The 21,942-nt window shown below is 43.2% G+C and overlaps 1 protein-coding gene and 1 long non-coding RNA gene across 2 annotated transcripts in view; one reads left to right on the top strand and one right to left on the bottom strand.

Annotated features, from left to right (window-relative positions):
- ACYP2 (acylphosphatase 2) overlaps positions 1 to 7,774 on the bottom strand; it is a 31,846-nt gene extending 24,072 nt beyond the window's left edge. Inside the window, exons 1-3 of the mRNA XM_027693479.1 lie at positions 7,623 to 7,774; positions 6,988 to 7,004; positions 5,104 to 5,213 (exon numbers count right to left, since the gene is read on the bottom strand). Coding sequence (XP_027549280.1) covers positions 5,104 to 5,213; positions 6,988 to 7,004; positions 7,623 to 7,692 — 197 coding nt within the window. The 5' untranslated portion in view covers positions 7,693 to 7,774. The remainder of the gene's footprint in view (positions 1 to 5,103; positions 5,214 to 6,987; positions 7,005 to 7,622) is intronic.
- A 243-nt stretch (positions 7,775 to 8,017) lies between these two features.
- On the top strand, positions 8,018 to 18,720 carry LOC113972429. The gene is made up of 4 exons (XR_003535901.1): positions 8,018 to 8,182; positions 9,601 to 9,668; positions 15,831 to 15,944; positions 17,147 to 18,720. It is a non-coding gene; the product is annotated as an uncharacterized LOC113972429 (long non-coding RNA).
- Positions 18,721 to 21,942: the final 3,222 nt, after the last annotated feature.

A 21,942-nucleotide genomic window follows, 5' to 3' on the forward strand; every position in this document is an offset into this window, starting at 1 on the left:
CCAATAATATCAACACTAAAGAATGCAGAAGTGCTCAAATGAATAAAAAGCCCCCAGTGGAAATCATACATAACTCTAATTTCTGTTTTGAAATCAGTCTCCCACAAAGCCCCACCAATCCTGCACAGAGCTGCTGCAGAACAGTTATTGTGGTTTAATTAAGATGAATTTAGAGTCAAAACAAGTTTGACTTCTCGGCGTGGATGAAAGGCAGATCACTTCTGGTTATGCAAGAAAATGCCTCAAGTGAGTGTTCAAACAACAGCTCCACTTGCCTGTGTTTATAGTACAATCCAATACAACCTGGCAATCCTTCCTGCTTTTAACTGTGCAACAGGGATTTTGGAACTGAGTGTTACCACAGACACCCATCAGTTCAGCCAAAGGAAGCCTGTAACTCTGTAGCAGAGTCAGCCTCGGAGAACTGACACTCCAAAGGACTTGGGAGCATTAATGCAACACCCAGAGACAGGAAGAAAGTCCAGGATCACACACTGAATTTTCCAAGGTGCTGCGTGCACTAAAACACTTCTTATTCCAGAGGTGCAACTCCAGAACTCCAGTCCTGTTTAAAGGCAGGAATAGTATCTGGTAAAGGCTTTATAAACATTAAAAGCAGCTTTGTGCCTTCTCTGTATCTAATATTTAAACAACTATTAATATGCCCACTGGTAACGAGGCCAGGAATGCAGGAGACCCACAGCAACTCCTTTTCCCCCCATTTATTAGACCTACAAACATGCAAAGTGTGGAACACCTTCAAATTCCAGTGAACAACAGGAGTCCTGTGGCTCCCAGTAAAGCACAGACACTTCTGGCAGCTTCAGAGGGAGCTGGGAGGAACAATTATTCCTCAATGAATCAATTCATGCATCACCATAAGCTGCTGTGGGTGCCCCCTCCCTCCAGTACCTCAACAGCTTGTGTTTATGGTATGAGACCAAACTAAAACTTGTATTTTAGGGTAATGGTTGTGAGAATTAAACCCTGCCCTAACTCAGTAACCTTAAGTGTCAATAAGGACACGTGCTCTTCAACAGGAGCTTTTGATTTAGACTCAAATCAGACTAAACTGCTCAGCCTGCACTGCTTGAAAGAATCCAGTACCCAGAAGGTGACGAAAAGATGAGGATTAAACTCTAATAGACAGTATTTGGTAAATCCTAAATAGTTATTTCACTATAAGTTTATCATAGAATTATTTTTTAATAAAAATATATTACTGTGAGCCCTGAAGTGCTCAGAAAAAGCAGATACTTGATAGAGAATTCCAATCCCACTGAGCTACTGCAAATTCACCATGACTGTAAAAACTACTAGATTAAAAAAAAATCTACAAGGTCACCCAAGGCAGAAGAAACAGGAGGGTAGGAAACATTTTTTTGCACTGTTCTATATCCAGAGAGACCTGACCATGGTTAAAAGCTTCCGTGGTTTGTGGCATTTCAGAGCACAGGGACGATCCAGCACAGGGGAAAGGAGAGGAGCTGTGCCAGGAGGGCACTTCTATTTGTGGCAGAGGTCAGCAACAAAAAAAAAAAAACCCAAAAAACTATCTTCTGACTTACCCGGCCCATTCCTTGGCTTTTCATCAGAGTAGAGTTGTTACAGCAAACTAATTAGTTCATCTATCTAATTTAAACTGCTAAAACCCCCAGAGAACAAGGTTTAATCCCGTTCTTTTTCCCAGGTCATCATCAACAGTTGAGTAAATTTAATTTACGGATCAATAACTAGCACAATTCACAATTTACACTGTCAGTTTTAAGCAATAAACAAGATAAATAATAATAAACAACTCATAGATAAGAAATTATTACCTCAAGCATTCACTGTGAAAGAGATGGTCACATTTACCTTTTTATTACCCACATAGGTTATACCTTAACAATTTTGTTTTCCAGTATACATTAGTTTTGCCTTCAAACAAAAAGTATAACCAAAGCTAAGAAACCTGTGCTTGTTACAGTTGGAGCCACACTGAATTACAAAAATCCCATTTCCTGTCATCTGACTGCTACTATAAATCATCAGCACTGATTAATGTAAAAAAATGATTGAGTAGAAATTTTTAAAATATTATTATTATGTTTAATATTTTAATATTTAAAATTAACCCTAAAATGGACAAAATCTAAAAAACACAGATTAAAATACCTTCATTTCACATGCAAACAGCAATTGGGTGTTAAGATGTAGAAATTTGCTCAAGGAACCCAGTTATAGTCTAAATAAGGAGGGTAATTTTTACTGGCATTTAGTTCAATTTCATTCCATCGGGGCTGTTCTCTGCAAACAATTACAAATTACACTGAGGAAAAAAATATTCAGTGTCAGTTGGTACAGAAAGGAACCTTGGACACACCTGACTAATGAAAAACAATGACAGCTGTGATATTAACTCATAAAAAGAGCTTCTTTCTCCCCTTTTATGTGGCAAAAAGGTTTTTCTATTCACATACACACTGAAGTAATTTGTCTTGTGCCAGTTAAATCTTAATGAATATTAATTCTTCTTAACTGACACTGATATTAAAAATTACCCCATTCAAATGAAATTAGCATTAATTTCCTAATTAGAGCCGATTTCCAAGACAAGCCATCTATAATTAGAATCCTGCCTTTCCCACAGACACAGGAAGAACATTTGCTGTCTTGTCCAAAATGTCCTAAGATTCCACATTTTAAGGGGTCAGCCTGACTTGAAATCTTGGATTTTTGGCATAAATTCTGAATCTGGCAATCCACAGAGACTCTTATCTTCCTTTTTTAATGGATAACTGAGTGATATGTCAAAGTTCAAAAAAATTCCCCATGGGAAGGGAGTTGCAGGCTGTCAGTGCAGGTTGCCATGGCAACAGCCACCATGGCTACACAGGCTCTAACCTTATTTAATGAATAAAGTGGAAAAAAATAGCACAGGTACTATAATGAAAATCCCTGTGCTGTAAATATTACTGAAAAAAAACCAAATAGAACTAAAAAACTACCCTCATTTTTTATCATCAGCCCATACCTGGGAAAAAAGCCTTCAGTGTACCATAAAAACTTATTTATTATGTTTTAGGGATGGTGCAACTCTGCTTCTCTTGTGCTTTGAGTATTCTCTGGTTTACACACGGGTAAAACACTGAAAATGGGCTTTTTGCATCAAAGGATAATGGGTGTGATCAATGTGGAGCAAACAGAACAGGACAATAAAATACAGCAAGGAAAGAGGTAGTGAGGAAAAAGATGGATTCTACCATGGCAGACTAAAAATAGAATCCCTTCAAACAGAGCATGGGTGGGTGAAGGGATTTGCAGAACCAACAGCTCCATCTAGAGTTAAACAGGATATTAAAGCAAGCTGACAGGTAAGGAAGGTTCTTGAGACTTCTTAAAAACACCTTCCAAAACACTCTGCAACCTCCCAATTAAAATTAAAAATTGCCTCTAAAATACATCATCCAAAACTCACCTGGATCTGAGAAAATAAAATTCCATTAAAAACGAACTGAAGACAACAATGGAAAACACCCATAATATCAAAACATTTTCATCCATCCCTTGGGCTTCCTGCAGCTCAGTGACATTCCCACTGCAGTCCCAGGCTTGGGGAGGTCAGGACATTTTGCCAGTTTTCGGTGTGACAAAGATTTTACCCCCACAGAAGGAATCAGCTCCCCAAGCACCACTGCCCAGAAAATTCAACACTAACTGGATGGTCCATCAGCAATACAACTTCCTGCACGTGCAACATTTTCCAGGCCCCCAAAAGTCCACAATTATTTCAAGTTTCCCACTGATTTTTGCAGAGCCAGGATGCCCCTGCCAAGCTGTTTGCTCCAAAGGAAACTATTTTGCACTGCACCTTTCAAAGTAATTCATTATAATCATATTTTAAGTCTGTTTGTCCTCCAGTTCCTCCCAAGTTGCATCTTACCCTGCAGCCTGTATGTCCAACATGAAATAAAGAAGCAGCAGCTGAAAACAACTTTTTATTTGCTCTGAAGGCGTGTTTTTAAATGAAAGAGTACCCCAAGAAATAAAAACAAAACTCTCATTTCCCACACAGTCAATTTTGTGCACTAAATTAACCAGAGCAGTGGCACCAGCACATGGAGTTTACTAAATATTTAGAGGTTATTGAAGAAGTTCTTTCAGAAAATAGATAGAAACTTCCTCTAGGAAAACGACAGATTCCTCAGGGTTTGTAAATATTTTGCAGCACAAGGTAAGCAACTTCACATTAAAAACACAAAACAGAAGAAAGTGACTACAAATCATATATAAATCTCTTCACTGGAAAGTGTAACACCATTTTCTGTGCAAAGCCACCTTCTCTTTACCTAAGTCCAGTTTTGAAGCAATTCCTGGATGGGAAGCAGTTGGCAGAACATGCACTAATAATTGCCCATCCACAAAAGGAAAGTTTTACCCTCACTCTTTCTTTGTTGAGAGAACAAAGTCCTGAAGGATTTTTTATAACTCCCAACAATCTCCCTGTGTACCCTTGCAAAAAGTGATAGTTGGAAGCAACTGAATTGGGCTTTGTGTTTTTTCCAGGCATTATTTCCTCAGAGCGATTGCTTTAAGTTTCCAGAAATTGGCAATTTAATAGAGAAAATTATTACCTATTCTTTTAAAGGCACCAAAGTACTTAAGAAATTATTTCCAGATGGTGGAGACTACAGGCCTTGGCTGAAGTGTGTATTTATGTATTAGGTTTTTTTAAAATCAGGGAGAAAACATTTAAACACAGTTTGCATAAAATTGATTCAAGTACAGGCTGAACAAGCATTTCAAGAAGTTCTTCAGTGTGTTTCTTAAAGAAGTTTTGATGAATTAAAACCCCAAATAAAGGCTTTTTCTTCATTTCACAGTAAGTGATGATGTTTAGGACACACACTGATCAACTGTGTGACACTAGAAAGCAACACTGGGTGATGATATACACTATTTTTCAAGCTTAAAGAATGTATCTCCTTACCTCCAAAACTGGCTGAAAACACTTGTTACATTACTGACACATGAATCCACTTGTCAGTTTTTATTAAAAACACTGCTGTAAATGACTTTAGTAAGACTAAGAAACAAAAAAGAGACCACAAAAATACTTACATTGCATTGACTTTATCTTCTGGGCCCTGAACTTGGCCTGTCACGGTTCCTTGGCTGGTGTTTTTAACCCAGCCAACCACTCCTAATTTCCTGGCTTCTTCTTCTGTGTACTGGTTTGGGAAATAACGAGAGAGGACAATCAGTGCCAGCACTACACTTTCATTTTTCACAGCTGTTACTGTGGAAAAAGTGCCACACTTAATAAAAATCCACGGGTGACACTCATCCTCAGGCATCCAGATATTCCTGTCAGCTCTGGAGCTGCAGCAGGAGCAGCCAATTCTCAAAAAAGGAGGAGATTTTGATCACAAAGAACTCTGCTAATCCCACGGCATTCCCTTGCACCCACTTCATTCCTTTCCATAGCTCCTATCACTGCTCCTTTCCCTATGCAACCACCCCAGTGTTTGAACTCATTAAATTAGCTACACTTACACATTTCAGAGTTCTTTTCCTCCAGTTTCCTTTTAAATCCTTTCCACCTGACTTTCACCCTTTAAATCTTACCCCCAACTGCTGCATTTCTAAATAGCACTACAGGAAATCCAATTATATTGGTTTTCTAGTATTTTTGCAATATCACAACAAATTCTGGTTTCCCAGTCACTCACTCCTTGTGATGAAACCCACAATTTCCAAGTACCCTGTTTCTTGAGAGTTTTTCTTCTTTTTCATTTTTTCAAATACATATAACATATAAACATAATTTGTCTCTGAACACTGAAATGGTAGGGAATGGAAAGTCTGTTTTGCAGAAATCCATTAAATTTTTCTTCAATGTAGGACAATAGAAACACAAAGCCATAACACAACTTTATTTGCATTAATTTATAATAATAAATAAATTTATTTGCATTAAAAGGTATCTCCTCTTTGTACACTGAAGAGGTATAAGATAACCTGGCCCATGGTTTTTTTCTTGTATTACAGAACAACCCAATATCTCTAACAACAAGATCCGACAATTTTCAGTACATTTTGGTGAGAAATAACCACCAAACATTTTAGAATGTGTCTCCAGTGCACACTGCATTACCAGCCTCTTGAGACACTTATTCTAGTGTCAAAAGCCAAACTTCACGTTAATATGACTCCACTTCAAAAGAGAAAATATGTTTTGGGGAGATTTAGCCAAGGGAAAAAAAAGCATTGCTAACTGTAAAGAGTGTTTTTCAAGAGGACTGTGAGGCAAAGCAGGCTTAGACTTAGTTTCCCACTTGATAGAATAATTAAATTCAAGACACATCTACTGTAATCCTCTATTCATTTCCATTTGGCACTATTTCACAATACATAGAACCTATAAATAAAATTTTTATGTTTAATATTAAGCATTGTCCACTATTTTCAGACCAAAAACTGCTCTTATTTGAAATGTGTCCTATTGTTTCCTGGGTTTCTGTGAAATGTAAAACTACCTGCTGCATGTTCAGAGCTGGTGGAGACACTTACCTGGGGTGTGAGCCACAGAGTGTTTATTTGTAGCACATTTTTCCAAGGACACACACTAAGTCTCCTTAAATACAAGTACTAAATAACCATTTTAAAAAAATTTAACTGGAAATCCTTGTTTCAGGAGCCAATATCGAAAACTTCAGATTTAACCTCTCTAAAGATCAATGTGTTGCAACATTTTTGTTGTTATAAGTAATCCAAACACATTCTTTAGATACTGCACAAACTACACATTAATAAGCTTTTAAAAACCCATTTTAATATAAAACCGTTTTTCTCCTTTTAGATCAACTCGCAGTACTTAGCCATCTAACCTAGAACTCAAAGTTCAGGTTGGATATATTTACACTGTACAGACCTGCTGCCGTATTTTTAGCACTGGAAATATTATACTGTAAAGTACAGCTGGTAAATCCAGTATTGCCTTACCATCCTGAAACAAACACCTAGAACAGAAAGAAAATAAGTATTAAGATAATAGAAGTATTAAAGTTATTCGAAAGCATGCTACTTGTAGGAATTTCGCTTGATACAGAAGGGCAGTAAGCTGCATACAAGTCATTTGTGGCGTTTCATCACACTATCGTAGTTATTCGTGGTATTTTATCAATTGCAGAACGGTTGCGAAATTAACGCTACACAAACTGTACGCAACTTAGGAACACGCTGGCCTTCGGCAAACGATTGTCTCCATTGATACATTTAATGTTTATGAAGACGCCGCAGTGTGTGAATGGGGGGGGGCTTTCCCACACAACCGCGCCGACAGAAGCCACGAGCGCAAACGCGGTTATTGGGAACTGCTCCGCATAGAACCGCCTGTGCTTTGGGGGGAGCCGAGTTTTAGAGCTGGGGAGCACTCACAACTTTTTTTTTTCCTTTTTTTTTTTTTTAAATTTTTTTATTTTTTTACCCTTTCCCGTCCCACGGGGACGAGCCGGGGCTGCCGGTCCCGCCTCTCCCCTCAGGGCGCTCGAGCCTCGCGCATGCGCGGTCCCACCGCCGCCTCACCGGGGAGAGCCCCTCGCCCCCCTCAGCGCACCTCGCCCTTAGCCCGCCATTACCTTGCACTCGCCCGAACACTTCGTAATCCACCGACTTGAGCGCGCCGGAGGCTTTGGCCAGGGCGGACATGGCAGCGCCGGAGGAAGAGGCGGCTGCGGCGGGTGCCCGGTGCTCCGCGGGCCGGCGGCGCCCGGACGGGAGCGCGCGAGGCTCAACCTTCCCGCGTCGGCGGCCGCCTCACGGGAACGTGAGGGGAGGGGGAGTCGGGGCACCTCCGAACCGAGCCCTGGCAGGGAGGGAGACACCGGTTCCTCCGTGAGGGGGGAACACCTAACAGCGAGGAGTGACAGCGCTCGTCCTGGGAATGGAGGGAGAACTCCTCACGGACCGAGGGCGGGAAACCGCTCCCGCCGTGAGGGTCCCCTGAGGGGCAGCCACAGCCCCCGAGCGGCCGCAGCGTGCGGTGCGATCCTTCAGAGCCCTCACGTTATTCTTGCTTCCGTTTGAGATGAGAAATACCTTGAGAGAACAGTTTTAACATCACCGTCTCCAGTTCCAGGGCTGACGCTGCCGCGTATTCACTCACTTGAAGTTACCACCTCAAGCATCCAGCGCGCAGGTAAACGGTATTAAGCTTTTTCAGGGATTTACAGGAATCATCCAGACAAAGTGTTCTCCATACGTGGCTGAACTGAGGTAATTTTGCCTGATAATGTGGAAACACAGCTAAAACACTGCAAAAATACCCTGAGTTTATCTTTGGCATCCGTCCCCATCAAAGCTGCGTGACAGACCTCCCTCACATCTCCACATGACTTAAACCTTCAGCCAGAGATTTATCAGCCCATTTCTATTCCCTATTCAACCCTTGTGCTGGAGCAGCAGATCTTTGAGACGGAAAACTCACCCCATGCAAACTATTCACCCAACTTCCAGTTTTCATTAGCAAACCTCTCCAGAAGTGTCACCACGTAATTTCTTTTATTTATACGCCACATGTGCAAAAGCAAAGTCAAAACCTGGTTATTTAGTAAGCTGAGCCTGCAACCGAACACCACAAAGGTTTTTCTCCAGTGTTCTATGGCTGCTTGCATTTTAACTCTTCCCCCCATATTTGCTTTTTTAAAAAAAAGGGTTTTCAGGCAGAATTTTACACTAGAATCAACATTTAACCAATAAACTCGACCTTCTCTTAATCAGCAGGTAAAGGCAAGTTAACTGTGACTTTACAATACAAATCAAAATAATTTTATTTGCTTTCCCCATTAAGCAACTCCCTTCCACATGCAACTTTTTGTCCTACAGCAATGCAGCAGAACCCAAACTGTTCACAGGTTTGGATCTCAACACTAGAGGGAGGTTCTAGAATCCCTAATTTAATAACCCATACTTCAACTTCAGCATTGCCACATTATTCCCACATCAGAGGAAAACATTGATTTCCAGCATGACACAAAGCAGTAGAAACTGAAAACAACTTATTTGCTCTGAGTGTTTTTAAATGAAAGAGTATCCCAGCAAATGGAAACCAAACTCTGATTTCCCACACAGTCAATTTTCTGCACTAAATTAACCAGAGCAGTGGCACCAGCACATGGAGTTTACTAAATATTTAGAGGTTATTGAAGAACTTTTCAGAAAATAGAAACTTCCTCTAGGAAAACAACAGATTTCTCAGGGTTTGTAAATATTTTGCAGCCCAAGGTAAGCAACTTCACTTTAAAAACACAAAACAGAAGAAAGTGACTACAAATCACACATAAATCTCTTCACTGGAAAGTGTAACACCGTTTCCTGTGCAAAGCCACCTTCTCTTTACCCGAGTCCAGTTTTGAAACAATTCCTGGAGGGGAAGGAGTTGGCAGAACATGCACTAATAATTGCCCATCCACAAAAGGAAAGTTTTACCCTCACTCTTTCTCTGTTGAGAAAATAAAACCCTGAAGGATTTTTTTATAACTCCCAACAATCTCCCTGTGTACCCTTGCAAAAAGTGATAGTTGGAAGCAACTGAACTGAGGTTTGTATTTTTTCCAGGCATCATTTCTTCAGAGAAACAGCATTTAACCAGCCTAAGATAAACTCAACCTTCTCCTACTCAGCAGGTAAAGGCAACTTCACAATAAAAATAATAATTTTATTTGCTTTCCCCATTAAGCAATTCCCTTCCACACACAAACTTCTGTCCTACAGCAATGCAGCGGAACCCAAACTGTTCACAGGTTTGGATCTCAACACTAGAGGGAGGCTAAAAATACGTAAAGCTCTAGAGAAATAATAAAATTACTTTTTCAAGACACACCAGTTAACTAGATAAACAACCACCCAATTCAGCACAGAATGCAAATATTCACATAAATCAGAAAACTTCCAGTGTCACAGCAAATAGGAACACAACAGACAAAGTTTTATCATTAAAAATATGATAGATTAAACCCCTACCTTTTACAGGGGCCATACATTTCACTAGTGTGGAATCAGCACCATTTTGTTTTGAAAGAGGAGGATTTGACAGAAAGAACAACGGGACACAGAACAAACAGAAAACGCTTTGTAATTTGCTGCCATCTGGCAGCAGTGAAGAGCAAGACAGGTAAAAAATAGATTTACAATAGCAGCCTAATTACACCACAAAGAACATCTCACCACCTTTCCCCCAGACAAGCTCATGTTTGTCGTTATTTCATGGCAAGTAGCAGAGCCTGAAGAGCTCCAAAAGATGAGACTTAGAAACATTTCATAATTTACAGCCAAAGTAATCAATATTAGTAATCAAACACTATTCAAATGCCTTAATTAACACAAAAGCTTTAGCACACACTACCAAGAAATGCAGACAGTCTGCATGAAGCTTTGAATTCCCTTCCCCACTTCCAGGTGTTTATTCTACAGTGGCAACACTGGCTTAAGGAGCATCATCCTAAAGCTACTACCAACTGTAAGAGTCCTAAACAGCTCCAGCTGTTGAGGCACAGGACACACTCTTTGATTATATTGCAGAAGAATGCAAACAATTATGAACCTGCAACAAACAAACTGTATTTTGGGATGGACAGAATTTGTGCTGCAATAACACAGAGATAGAACCCCAGAGTCTCAGAGTGCTGCCAGCTTCCCTGTTGCTACTCGGTAAATCAGGGTAACCTATTTGTTACTAAAGCAAAACAGCAACAGTCACAACCAATCTGAGTGAGAAATTCCAGGCTGCAGTAAATTCCAACATCATGGTGGTGCTAATTTGCCCAGGCCTTTACTACACTCACAGCAATTCCTTCTTTAAGATTCCTCTCTCATTTCACCTCAGCAATTTCACTTTTTCTGTTCTGATCACTTAGTGATTCAGGTCTGGGCTAACCAGCTTTTATTCTTCTGCCTCTTGCAGAAGACACTGCTTTGTATTCTCACCTCTGATACACAGATTGACTTTCAGCACAGTGTTATCAAGGAACAACTACTGCTACAACTTCAGCTCATACACAAGGGTTCCTCTGTTCTGGAAGCTGCCTAGAACAGGGAGTTCCCTGGTAAGCTTTGTACAATTGGGAAAACTCAACTGTAAGCAGGACTAATTTCACTACTGCTCCTCCTCTGAGCATTAAACCTGTAAAAAATTCCTTCCAAAACTCCAAGCACAGAAATATTTACCCACAGTGTTGCATAAAAAAAAGGGCATAACAAGAAATATTATTATTGGAAAACACCATAAACTTATAATAGTGCCGTTACAGCCAAACATTAGGGAATAGCACAAACACAGCAATGCAAGGAGCAACCTCAGCACAGCAGTAACAACAGTCTCACAGTACCTGGGCAGACAGAGCCAGGGGGTGGCAGCAGGATCCCTCCAGGAGCAGAAGGCTGGGCTGGAAACACAGCTACAACTTCCAGGCAGGGTCCAGCCAAGAGGAAAAGCTGAGAACTGCACCAAAGACAAGCCTGCCTGGGACTCCCAAGGAACAGCTCTGCTCAGCCCTGAGCTTAAATACAGCTCCTGCACCAAGGGGCAGAGGGGGTGTGGTCAGGCCCCAGGTGAGGCTGGTTGGGTCCAGGTGAGGCTGGTTGGGTCCAGGTGAGGCTGAGTGGGTCCAGGTGAGGCTGGTTGGGGAGATTAGACCTAAGCTATGTAAGCTTAGTTTGGTGTTTTCACCTTCTTTTTTTTCTACTTCTTTTTTACAAACTCTATTGCACATCAGTTTTTATTTTCTTCCCTTCAAGATAATGCACTGCCCTTCTTTGATGTTTTCTTTTTCAAGCAAAATTATAAACTTCTTCCCTTCCTCTTTTCCTTGTTCCTCTATGGTGTTTTCCTCTCCTAAGTTGCATTATCTCCCATAACTTTATTTCTGAATGAAAGTTAATAGGATTGCTGACTCTGCTTCAAAGCTGCACAAGCTTCTTCAGGGCCTTTTTTGCAGTCCTTATTTACATCACATCTAAATACACTGAAAACCCTTTGAAGGCTTAACCTCCCAATTTTTTTTGTGCAGTTCACTGGTTATCAGTAACTTTCTTCTTTCCAGCACTAAAGATAAGATTTGGAAGCCTGAAGTGCAGGGCAAACTCACAGAGGGCTTCTTAGAGAGCTTTAGTCTGCCTTCTTCAGTCTAAGATATAAAACAATATTTTTTTTCAGGATTGCTGAATAGAAATGTTATGCCTGTGCAAAAATAAACATAAAATAACTTTTACTCCATAAGCTTTAGCACCAGACAAGGGAGTGTTCCTGGTGCTGTAAGGGACCCCTGTAAGGGGTCTGCCAGCACTGCTGCCAGTAGCCATGAGTCAGCTCACCTAGAGGGAATTAAAAACCAAGTGGAATGGATGTAAAAGTGTCAACTCAAGTCAAGCTTGAGGCTTTATATTCCTATACCATAGAGAGTCTGAGCACTGTGTAGGAAAAGGGGGTCTGTTAAAAGAAAGCGTCTGGACCTAAGTTAATAAGCCACAAAATAAAGTAGTGCCTGGTGAAAATGAAATCTCATGTTAAAGCAGAACAACACAGGAGGGAATTGTGTTCTTTAACTGTAGGATAAATGAAAACTTACTCTGTGCAGTAGAACTGTGAAAATTTAAATTCAAGCCCATAAATTTCATAAAACCTTTGAGGAGGATCTACCTGGTTACTTATGTTTCAATCATTGCTGTGTGGCCCAAAGAAAAACGTCAAAGGAAAGGTTGAAAGAAATACTGTGTTTGCTTTCGAAAGAGGACTTGATCACCTTCTGGACAAATAAAAAATAACAATGGGGCAGTAATAATGGGCAGACAACAAACAACAATTGTTGCAGTGCTGGCTTGGGTGAGTGATTGATGACGCCACAGGTGAATCCACAGCGTGCCCATGGCACAGGCAGGTGACCTGTTACAACACTTGTCCCGTGATCCGTTTGTGAGACAGGAACCTGATCCATGTGGGAGGGACCCCACCTGTGCAGCCCACTCAGGCAAGTGCAGCGTGTGCAGGGGGAGAGTCCTGCCCACACAGATCAGGTGGCAGGGCTGCAGCCAAACTTTGTGTGCAGGGACCTAAATTTGTCCCTCTCCTGCTCCAAAATCCTGGGCTGCTTACATAAAGTCACCCGAGTTCTCTGGTGACAGACACAAAATTGTGAGCCCCTTGTTTTCCTGGGGCCAGACTACGTGGTGTAGATTTTGCGTTAGTTTGGGTTTATTTTTGTGTTATATCCTGATTCTGTCTAGGGCACAAAGTCCTGTCAACTGTCTGTTTCTCTGAAAGGAGCTTTTACTTTTTAAGTTAGAGTAGCAATGCCCAAAGTTCTTCTGCTTGTGACCCTATTCACAGCTCGATAATTTTGTTTGACATCTTCTAAATATATGAATATTTGATGAAACTCAACTTCTGTTCACTTTTCAACATGTTTTTATCGTTGCCTTGTCAAAGTCCTTGGTTTGCTTAACACTTTTTCACACTCCTCTAAGGCAACAAACCCTAAACCTCCACCAACAAAAGCACATGAAAACAATGTGCAGATTTTTTCAGTCTAAATTAAGCTTTTAAAAGTTTTCACTGATACATAAAAAGAAAGACTCTTCAGGTAAGTAGTAAAATTTTAATCTGAAATCATAATAAGGAGCTAAACCACTAGGTAATAATAAATACTTACTATAAGGAAATCAACCCTGGAAAGTTGCATCATCACTTGTAAGTTCCCTTAACCCATAAAGTGTTGGTAATTAAAACATGAGCATGTGAATTGATGTGTCCTGTGGCAAAAGGAATTCATATCAAACAGAAATGTGACTGATAAATTATTGAGTCCTAAAGCATTGAGAAGCAGATGTAACTTGGGGGTAAATCTGTCAGTCCTCTGCTGGCATAAAGGGTCAAGTCAGTCTTGGTTTGGTGATTAAATCTAAACACAGACTTACCTACTGTAATGCCTCCATTTAAATGACTTCATTTTAAAGGATTGAAATTTAGTGGGGATAATGGCATTACAGAGGATAAGTGTAACTTATTGTTATTTTATGTAAAGCCAACTTTGTAAGCAGTTTGTGAACAAAGGGACAATTAAACCCTAATAATACTTTGATTCTGTGAATCCAAGACCTGGGTGTTTTACATAAATTAGATTCTGAACTAACAAACAGGCAGGAGTAATGTTATTCAGGGAAAGTTTATTCTGCATGCAAACAATGTTGAAATTCCCTCTTACATTTAGAAGGAGAACATTCGAAGCCTTAATCACCTGGTTTGATAGGAAAGCAGGAGATTCGTCTGACATTTGATTTATGCAATACCCATTCACAGGAAACTCATTAAAATTTGAGGAGCACACTGAGGTGCTGCTGAAACTTATATTTTTCCCTCCTTGCACAACCTGCTGAGGACGAGGAGGAGATGTGGTCATTTAAGGCAGTGAGTTCTTTGTTCCCCTTGAAATGTAGGAAATGTAGGCATCACCCTTCCCACAGCTGCCAGAACAATACTGTCAGATATGGGGAGGATTTAGGGCTCTACAAAAGATCTAAGAATGCACAAAAGAGCGTGGGCTGGTAAAGGAATGGTTTCTCAGGGAGGTGGGTTGACAGCTATTACATTCTGCTGCTCTGTGAAACCATTTGATTCATTCTCCTTAACTGCATCAGACCTTTATTTCTTCTCACAAGCGACAAAGAGAAACCCTAATTAGTATTTTGGGATCTTGAACTGTATCACTGCAGCCTGTGCCATCAGTCTCACTGAACTGACTTCTACTCCAGTACTTGGAACTGGATAACTCCAAAGGCTTAAGTGACAATTTGTGTTGAAGTGGACAAAATGAGCTCTCTACTGTTATTACAGGGTTTCACATGGTCCTGCTGGTCCATAATTCCCTGGTGCAGGACCTGGCACCAGGAAGAGGACATGGGTAAGAATCACAGTTCTTCCCTGAAGAAGCTCCCATATCGTTCTCCAAGTTTGAATCTGCTGATGAACTCCAGCCAAAAGTATGTTATAAAGACATTAACTTGTGATGAATTTGGTGAAAATCAGCATCTGGACAAAGGAAGATTCTCTTGGCTGTGATTTTTGTGGTCTATGTAATCATGGATGGTGAAGAGGCCTCGTTATTTCTCCCATAGGAAAACTCATGGCATCCAAAAAAAAATAAAAATCACCAGATAAAAATTTTATGACAATCAAAAGGGAACAACTTTTCCCACTGTGCATGAATCAGAAATTGTGGCTGCAGAACACGATGCCAGAACATAATGAGCTTAAAAAGCAGATGAATGAGGGGTTGGAAAACCAATTTAGCACTATTAAGCACAACGAAATAGCCCATGACTCAGGATGTCTGCCTGTGAACTGAAGCAAAGGGAGAATATGCAGGAGGGAAGTAAGATTGTGTGCACAGCCAGTTCTTAATCTTTAGTTCTCACTTTTAGTCTTGTCACAGGAAAATGTCCTCGCACACTTCCGCAGCAAAGGCTGAGGTCAGTCTGAAAGAAACTGAAAGCTGTCCTGGAGAAAATAAACGTTTGCAGGGCCTGGAGAGAGAAAAAGGCACAGAGCCCGGGAGCCCAGAGAGAAAATAGAATATCTGAGGGAATATTCAAGTTTTAAAGAGTCCCGATGAGGCAGCCAAGAGGAAATACTAAACAAAGCCACCCTGATGGTACCAGCTGCTCCGTGAGAAGCTCCTGGAGAGCTGGTGGATGCCACCATACCTTCTGTGCAGAGGTGTGATGGCATCAGGTCGTTTGCTGGGGATATCTGGGGAGAACCAGGGTGACTCTGACCCAGTTTCTTCTAGTTTCAGAGCCTGTCAAGCCTCCTGCTAACGCCATTCCAGAAATGCTGATGGCTCCATCTTTCCCGGGCGAAGGGAGCTGGAATCTCCAAGGACAACCGTTTCCCCAGCTATGTCTTTTGGGTAAGCAGATTAATTCAGAGCACGGTTACAGGATTTGGGAGTGCATTTGGCAAGGCCAGGCAAGCATGAATCAGGTTCTGCATCCGTCCCTTGCAATGATACTGAGCAGGAAAACACGTGGGGGTTGGAGATAGTGGTATCACATCAACAGTCGACGCCCACCGGATTGTCCTGCAGAGCCCTTTCTGCAGATTACAAGCTGTTTTTTTCTGCTCTTTTTGTTCCAGGCAGATTGTCTTTCTCACTTGAATTTTTAAACCCCCTTGGTTCTTTCCCCCAGTTCTTGGTACTTTGCCCAGCAGAAGGGCAGCTGATGGCTTTGGACTAAACCTGGCTTTGGACTAAACCTGGCTTTGGACTAAACCAGTTTTCCACCGGGCTTGGCCTCAAAGCAACAACAGGCAAACGTGGCAAAAGAGACTTTTCCCTCTCCCTGGGGTTCCTCTGAATTTACAGGCCTGCAGCGTTCTTTAATTGGAACATTCCTTCTACCCTAAACAGCCTTTCTGACAGTTATATTTCCAAGGCTGTTAATTTACAGTCATTGTTTCACCTTGAGCTCTTCTTAATGGGACACCTGAGACAATAATAAACCACTTTAGAGTTCCTTGAGTCTCAGTGTTAGTCAGCAGGACTGGCATTGCCATAATCACGCCCCCGACACAATTACAGTTATTATCCCCACATTACTGGGACATGGGCATAAACAACATGCCACGTTAGCCCAAATGAATCCTGGATAGCTCTGAGTTTGCTCCATGTGATCCTCTCAGAGGGCTGTTAATCTGCTGGGTGTCTCTCCATAACATCCCAGGAGAGAAGCTGCTGCTTTATAGAAACGTGCCAGGAAGTCTCCCGTGCAGATTCCAGGCACAAAACCCGGAGCAAAGGATAAGTAATTCTTTAGCAGGAGAGAAAGGATTGATTGCTTAAGGGAATGTTTAAGTGAGCTTGCTCCTCTTCCAGAATTCATAAATATTTAAATACTTCTGATCCACACGTCCAAACAGTGCACACTCAATCCACCCAAACAATCAAAGCCTGAACAACCACTGGAGTTAAGGCCGTGATAAACACAGCAGTGATTTGTGCTGAATGCTGCTGGAAACAAGGCTGGAAACCTGAGCAAAGGGTTTTGCCTGTTATTTGATTTATCCTGGCTTGGGAGAACAAATATTATATGGTTTTTTTTCCTTTAATAGACATTACCAATGTCTCCTCTTGATTATAAACAGACAAAACTGGAGGACTGGGAACTGCAAATGAAGCTGCAACAGACACACTGGCCACTGAAAAAAACAATAAATACCATCAGCTACCCAAGCACTTGGGTAAAGTGTGTCACAATCCTGCTCTGGCAAACACAGGCAGCTGCTTGGAACACCCCAGTCCATAAGGAGCAGTTTGTGTGTGAGTGACTGCAGGCTGCCAAGGGACTGTGCTTCCTTGATTTCCTAGAACAGCAGAATCCCTAGGATTGACCTTTGGGAGTTCACTGTCATCACATGCTCCTCTGCAGCTGGTTTCTGTTTGGCAAGACAGTGAGGCACAAAAATCCATCTCAGTGGCTCAAAAGGAAAAGGGGAAAAAAAAAAGTAATGTCTCTTTCCCCAAAATTGGCTGCATTTCTGTCGTGTCCAGGGAATTATTATGTATTTCAAATGGCTGTGAGTAATTTGGAAGGAGCCTCTCATAATGAGGCTCAAGCCTCTTGCTTTTTTCTCCCTGCAGGCACAATAGTTTCCAGGGATATCTTTGGGAGTTTCAGACATGTGGAGGAAACAGACTGTCAAAGGCAGATTCTCTTGTGTGGATTTGAGACAATTTTGCTTTCCAAATCTTGGGCAATAAGGCACCCAAAGAGAACAAATCCAGGAAGTGGAGAGGGAAAACAAGCTTTGCTGCAAATTAATTTATTTCCCCAAGGAGGATTTAGGTCCTGTTTTTGTACAAGCAGTGAGTGTCCATTGTAAGAACAGTAACCCACTAACTTCAGTTGGGAAAGAGTGGAGGCCAAACAGCATCTTGTGAATGGATATAACTGAGGGTGGATGAACCACTGGGAATGTAAAGTGCAGGATAACAGTGTTGCACATATTTTCTCAGCCTTGTCTATGCAGTAAAGTTTTACAAATCATGTAGGTGCCCATAATAACACTTTAACCCCTTCCTAAGTGCCTCTTATTTCTGCTCAGCAGAGGCTGAAATGAGAAATGTTCCACTTTTATTAGAACATATAGATTTAACCAGGCATTGCAGAAACAGCCCAATGTTCAGCCTCTGTGCTGTAGGTGACACTGAACCCACCTCCCCATCCAACTTGAAACATGTCATAGAGTATTTTGGCAGCCCCATTTTAGGGACCTAAAATTAGTTCCTCTGAATCACGCTTTAGAAGAGCCTATTTCTGTCCCATACTACACAGGAAGCTCAAGTTCCTTGGCACCTCGTTCAGATGCTGAAATCATTCTTGTCCTCATCCCCCAAATAGACAAATTCTCTGTAAAATAGAACTTTATGTAATAGGCGTGTTTCTAAGTTGTCCCTTTGGCACCTTTCAGTGCCAGCTTTGGGTGACTGAACAATTTAGCAACACTGGGATGAGGGAAAGGGATCCTCATCAAAAAGCAAGTTATTCCCCTGTATTTCTATAATGGGGATTTGTGAGATTTTGGGGGGGGTCACAGACCAGGCCAGGTAGGACACAGGTAACATGAAGCTCCTGTTGGATTGGCTATTCTTTTCCAAACTGTAACATCACAGAATGGTTTGGGTTGGAAGGGAGCTTAAGGATCCTCCAGTTCCAACCCCTTCCACCATCCCAGGCTGCTCCAACCTGGCCTTGGACACTTCCAGGGATGAGGCAGCCACAGCTGCTCTGGGAAAACTGTGCCAGGGCACCTTTATCAGAAAAGCAGCCGCTGGAGAGCTGAGACAGTGGAAACCAGGGCTAAGGCTGAGTGCCAAGTTCCCAAATCCCTGTGCCAGTGCTGGTGTTGGCTCCCCCGGGCACCGTCCGAGAAGGGAACGTGCCAACAACCCCCCGTGTGCCCCGAGCCACCGTCACCACCCAGAACTGCTCATGAATGGAAAGGTTGTATTTTCTTCGCAACCACAACGCCCAGCTCCATCAATTCTCAGGATTTGGTGCCAAAACCAACAGGTGGCAACCATATTTGGGTTGCTGGCAACTCACATTCTTCCTCCTACTCTTAATAAGAGAGGAAAAAAAGCTGTTGATGCAAGAAGCACAGACAGGTCCTGTGTTGTGAGAGGCCCGTCCTCCCTCACGTGACTTGGGAACCAAATGTGCTCTCACGCACTGCTGCAGCCAAAACACATTGCAAACTCCAAGAACATGTTTATTTTTGACTCACTTGGCAAAATTTATCATTTTTTGTACCCACTTTATAAAGCAGAATGGCAGCATAACAAAGAGGGGGAAAGGATACTTTAAAAATAATTATTAAATATAATTATTAAATTGATCAATATGCAGGAAATACATTCAAAATGCAAGTACTGTATGTCTGCTTACTATTGTAGACTAGGAATCTCCTTTTCTCTTGTTTCAAACTCTGAAAAGAGGAGTCATATTCCTGAGAAGGAGGAGTTAGTAGGATGACAGTCTGCAGTGTACACTTGGCATGTTTTCCCCCAAAAGGTGTTTCATTCTGGTGGAAGGCACTTGTGTGTCTGAGGTCACAGGTGAGGAGGTGGCTTGTTGGTTCAGACAAAATATGCTCCCTGAGGCCAGAGGTGCTCACTCACATTGCAAAATACTCCAAAATGTGTGAAAAATCAACCTGAGTCAGAAAGGGGAGGAGTATTTTTTTATAACGTGGCTATGAAGCAACAGAATGCAGCTTTGAAGTTCCTTCTGTATCTGCCAACTTCAATTGCAGAAAATTGGAGTATAATTTGGATTTTATTTTCCTCCAAGTCCAAACAAACTTTACCTGCCTCAAATTTACAAAACACTCCCCCCACTGGAAATGTCTGTTCGAACAAATCACCACTGCAATTACATATTAAATATTAAGAATTGAGTGTGAGTGACAGAAAATAGGTAATTTTAGACTTTTCAGTTTCAATACAGGTATATTTTCACTTATCCACAGATATTGGGCTTTTATTACAGCTTCTGGGTCAGTTATCCAATTTATCCTTGTGTGAATTGGTGATAAAACTACTCATTTCATATTAATTTTGCCTGTTGTTTTCACCAGCAAAACACTAAACCAAGGTGTTCTTTATCCCCACAGAAATTTGACCATGATCAAGTTTCATTTGTAACTGAGGCCAGGAAAGGGCAGGGAATTGTTTTGCCTCATGTAGATATGGGGCAACAGAATCGTAAAGTCCCCGTGAAAGATGGCAGCAAACACCCTCCAAATCACAACAAAATCGATAACAAAGTCCAGCTATTTTGTAATCATGTAAAAGTTGATATGTAATCTCCAGGATCACGTGATACAAGTTCTTTTAGGAACGGAGGGGTGTTTCAAAAGTCTGGGACACTGAACAAAATTATTGAGCTCCCTTTATTAAAAGCACAGGTCTAGGAGGGTGAGAAGCACAGATGGTGCGAGTGCACTCCTCAGGAAAATGCCGTGATGATGCCTTTGCTTGTCATATTTAGGTTTCCCGGGGCATCTCTCCTCCCCCTAACGTGTTCCAGCATTTAGTTAGCCTTATTTTATTTTTTTTTTTAATTTTAAGCAGAGCTAGTTTGAGCATAAAGATCATAAAACAGGATTTGCCCTTGTCAGTAGCTTTAAATCTAATCAGTTTGCAGCTGTTGTATGGCCGCGATGTAATTCTTGAGGGGAAATTCAATTAACAATTCCACCGAGGACAGCTGGAGATAACAGCTATCAGCGGTACCGGCGGCGTTATCACATATCCATCAGCGTTTATCCCACACCCACGGCCCGCGGGCGAGCTCTGCCCTCCCGCCTGGCGTTATTATTTCAAATAAGCCTCTTAGGCGGCCGCGCAATCTGCTATCAAACCGCGGGGCTAATTACGGAATCACCGCATCAATTAGGCCGGGAGAGAGACCCGTGAGCTCATCGAGCGCGACCTGTGACCCGGCAGGGCCGTGTCACCCGAGCGCTCCCCAGTGCTGCCCCGAGCTCCTCCGGGGACGGCGGCTCATCCCCAGCGCGTCCCCGCCTCGCACCGGGGTTTTCGGGCGCGCAGCCGGTGGTGGGGGGGTGTCTGTTCTCCCCGAATTACGCGGGCGGGCGGCGGCAGCTCCACACGGCGAAGGGCTTCGGAACCACCCGCGGAGCGCCGAGCGCGGACGCCGAGCCCGGGCGGGCGGGCGGCGCGGCCCCTCCGCCGCCGCCTCCCCCGCGCAGGGGCTGCCCCGCGGCCCCGCCGCGACCCGTCCCGGCGGTGACATTGCCCCGTCCCGGCGGCGGCGCTGCCCCGTCCCGGCTGCCCCCGGAGCTCCCGGAGCCGCCCCGTGGCCCCTTCCGGCGGAAGTGAGCGGAGCGGGGCGGGCGGGGCGCGGCGGCCGCGGTCACCACCGGCCCTTCCCGGGCAGCGCCGACCATGGCCCGGCCGCCGCAGAAGGAGATCGTCTACAACAAGCTGCTGCCCTACGGCGAGCGCCTGGAGGCCGAGGCCGCCCGCTTCCTCCAGCACATCAAGGGCAACCTGGCCCGCGCCGTGCAGCTGCAGGAGCTCTGGCCCGGCGGGCTCTTCTGGACCAGGAAGCTCTCGACGTGAGTGCCGGGGCGGGACGGGCGCGGGCAGCGGGGCCTCGGGCTGCGGGCGGGCGCGGCGGACCCTTCCCCTCCCCTCCTTTCCCCCTCCCGTCCCCCTCTGTTCCCTGCCCGTCCCCCTTTCCCCGTCGCTCCGGGCCGCCTCCCGCATAACGGCGCGGCGGGCGCCGCTCGGGCTGCTCCGGCACCTCCGGCCGCTGCCCCGGCCCCGCTCGCACCAGGCCCGCCGGCGCTGCCACATCCCCAACGGGGACAAAGGTGGC

The sequence above is a fragment of the Neopelma chrysocephalum genome, unplaced genomic scaffold (genome assembly GCF_003984885.1).
Source record: "Neopelma chrysocephalum unplaced genomic scaffold, ASM398488v2 Primary Assembly neopelma1_91, whole genome shotgun sequence".
In the NCBI taxonomy this organism is placed as follows: domain Eukaryota; kingdom Metazoa; phylum Chordata; class Aves; order Passeriformes; family Pipridae; genus Neopelma; species Neopelma chrysocephalum.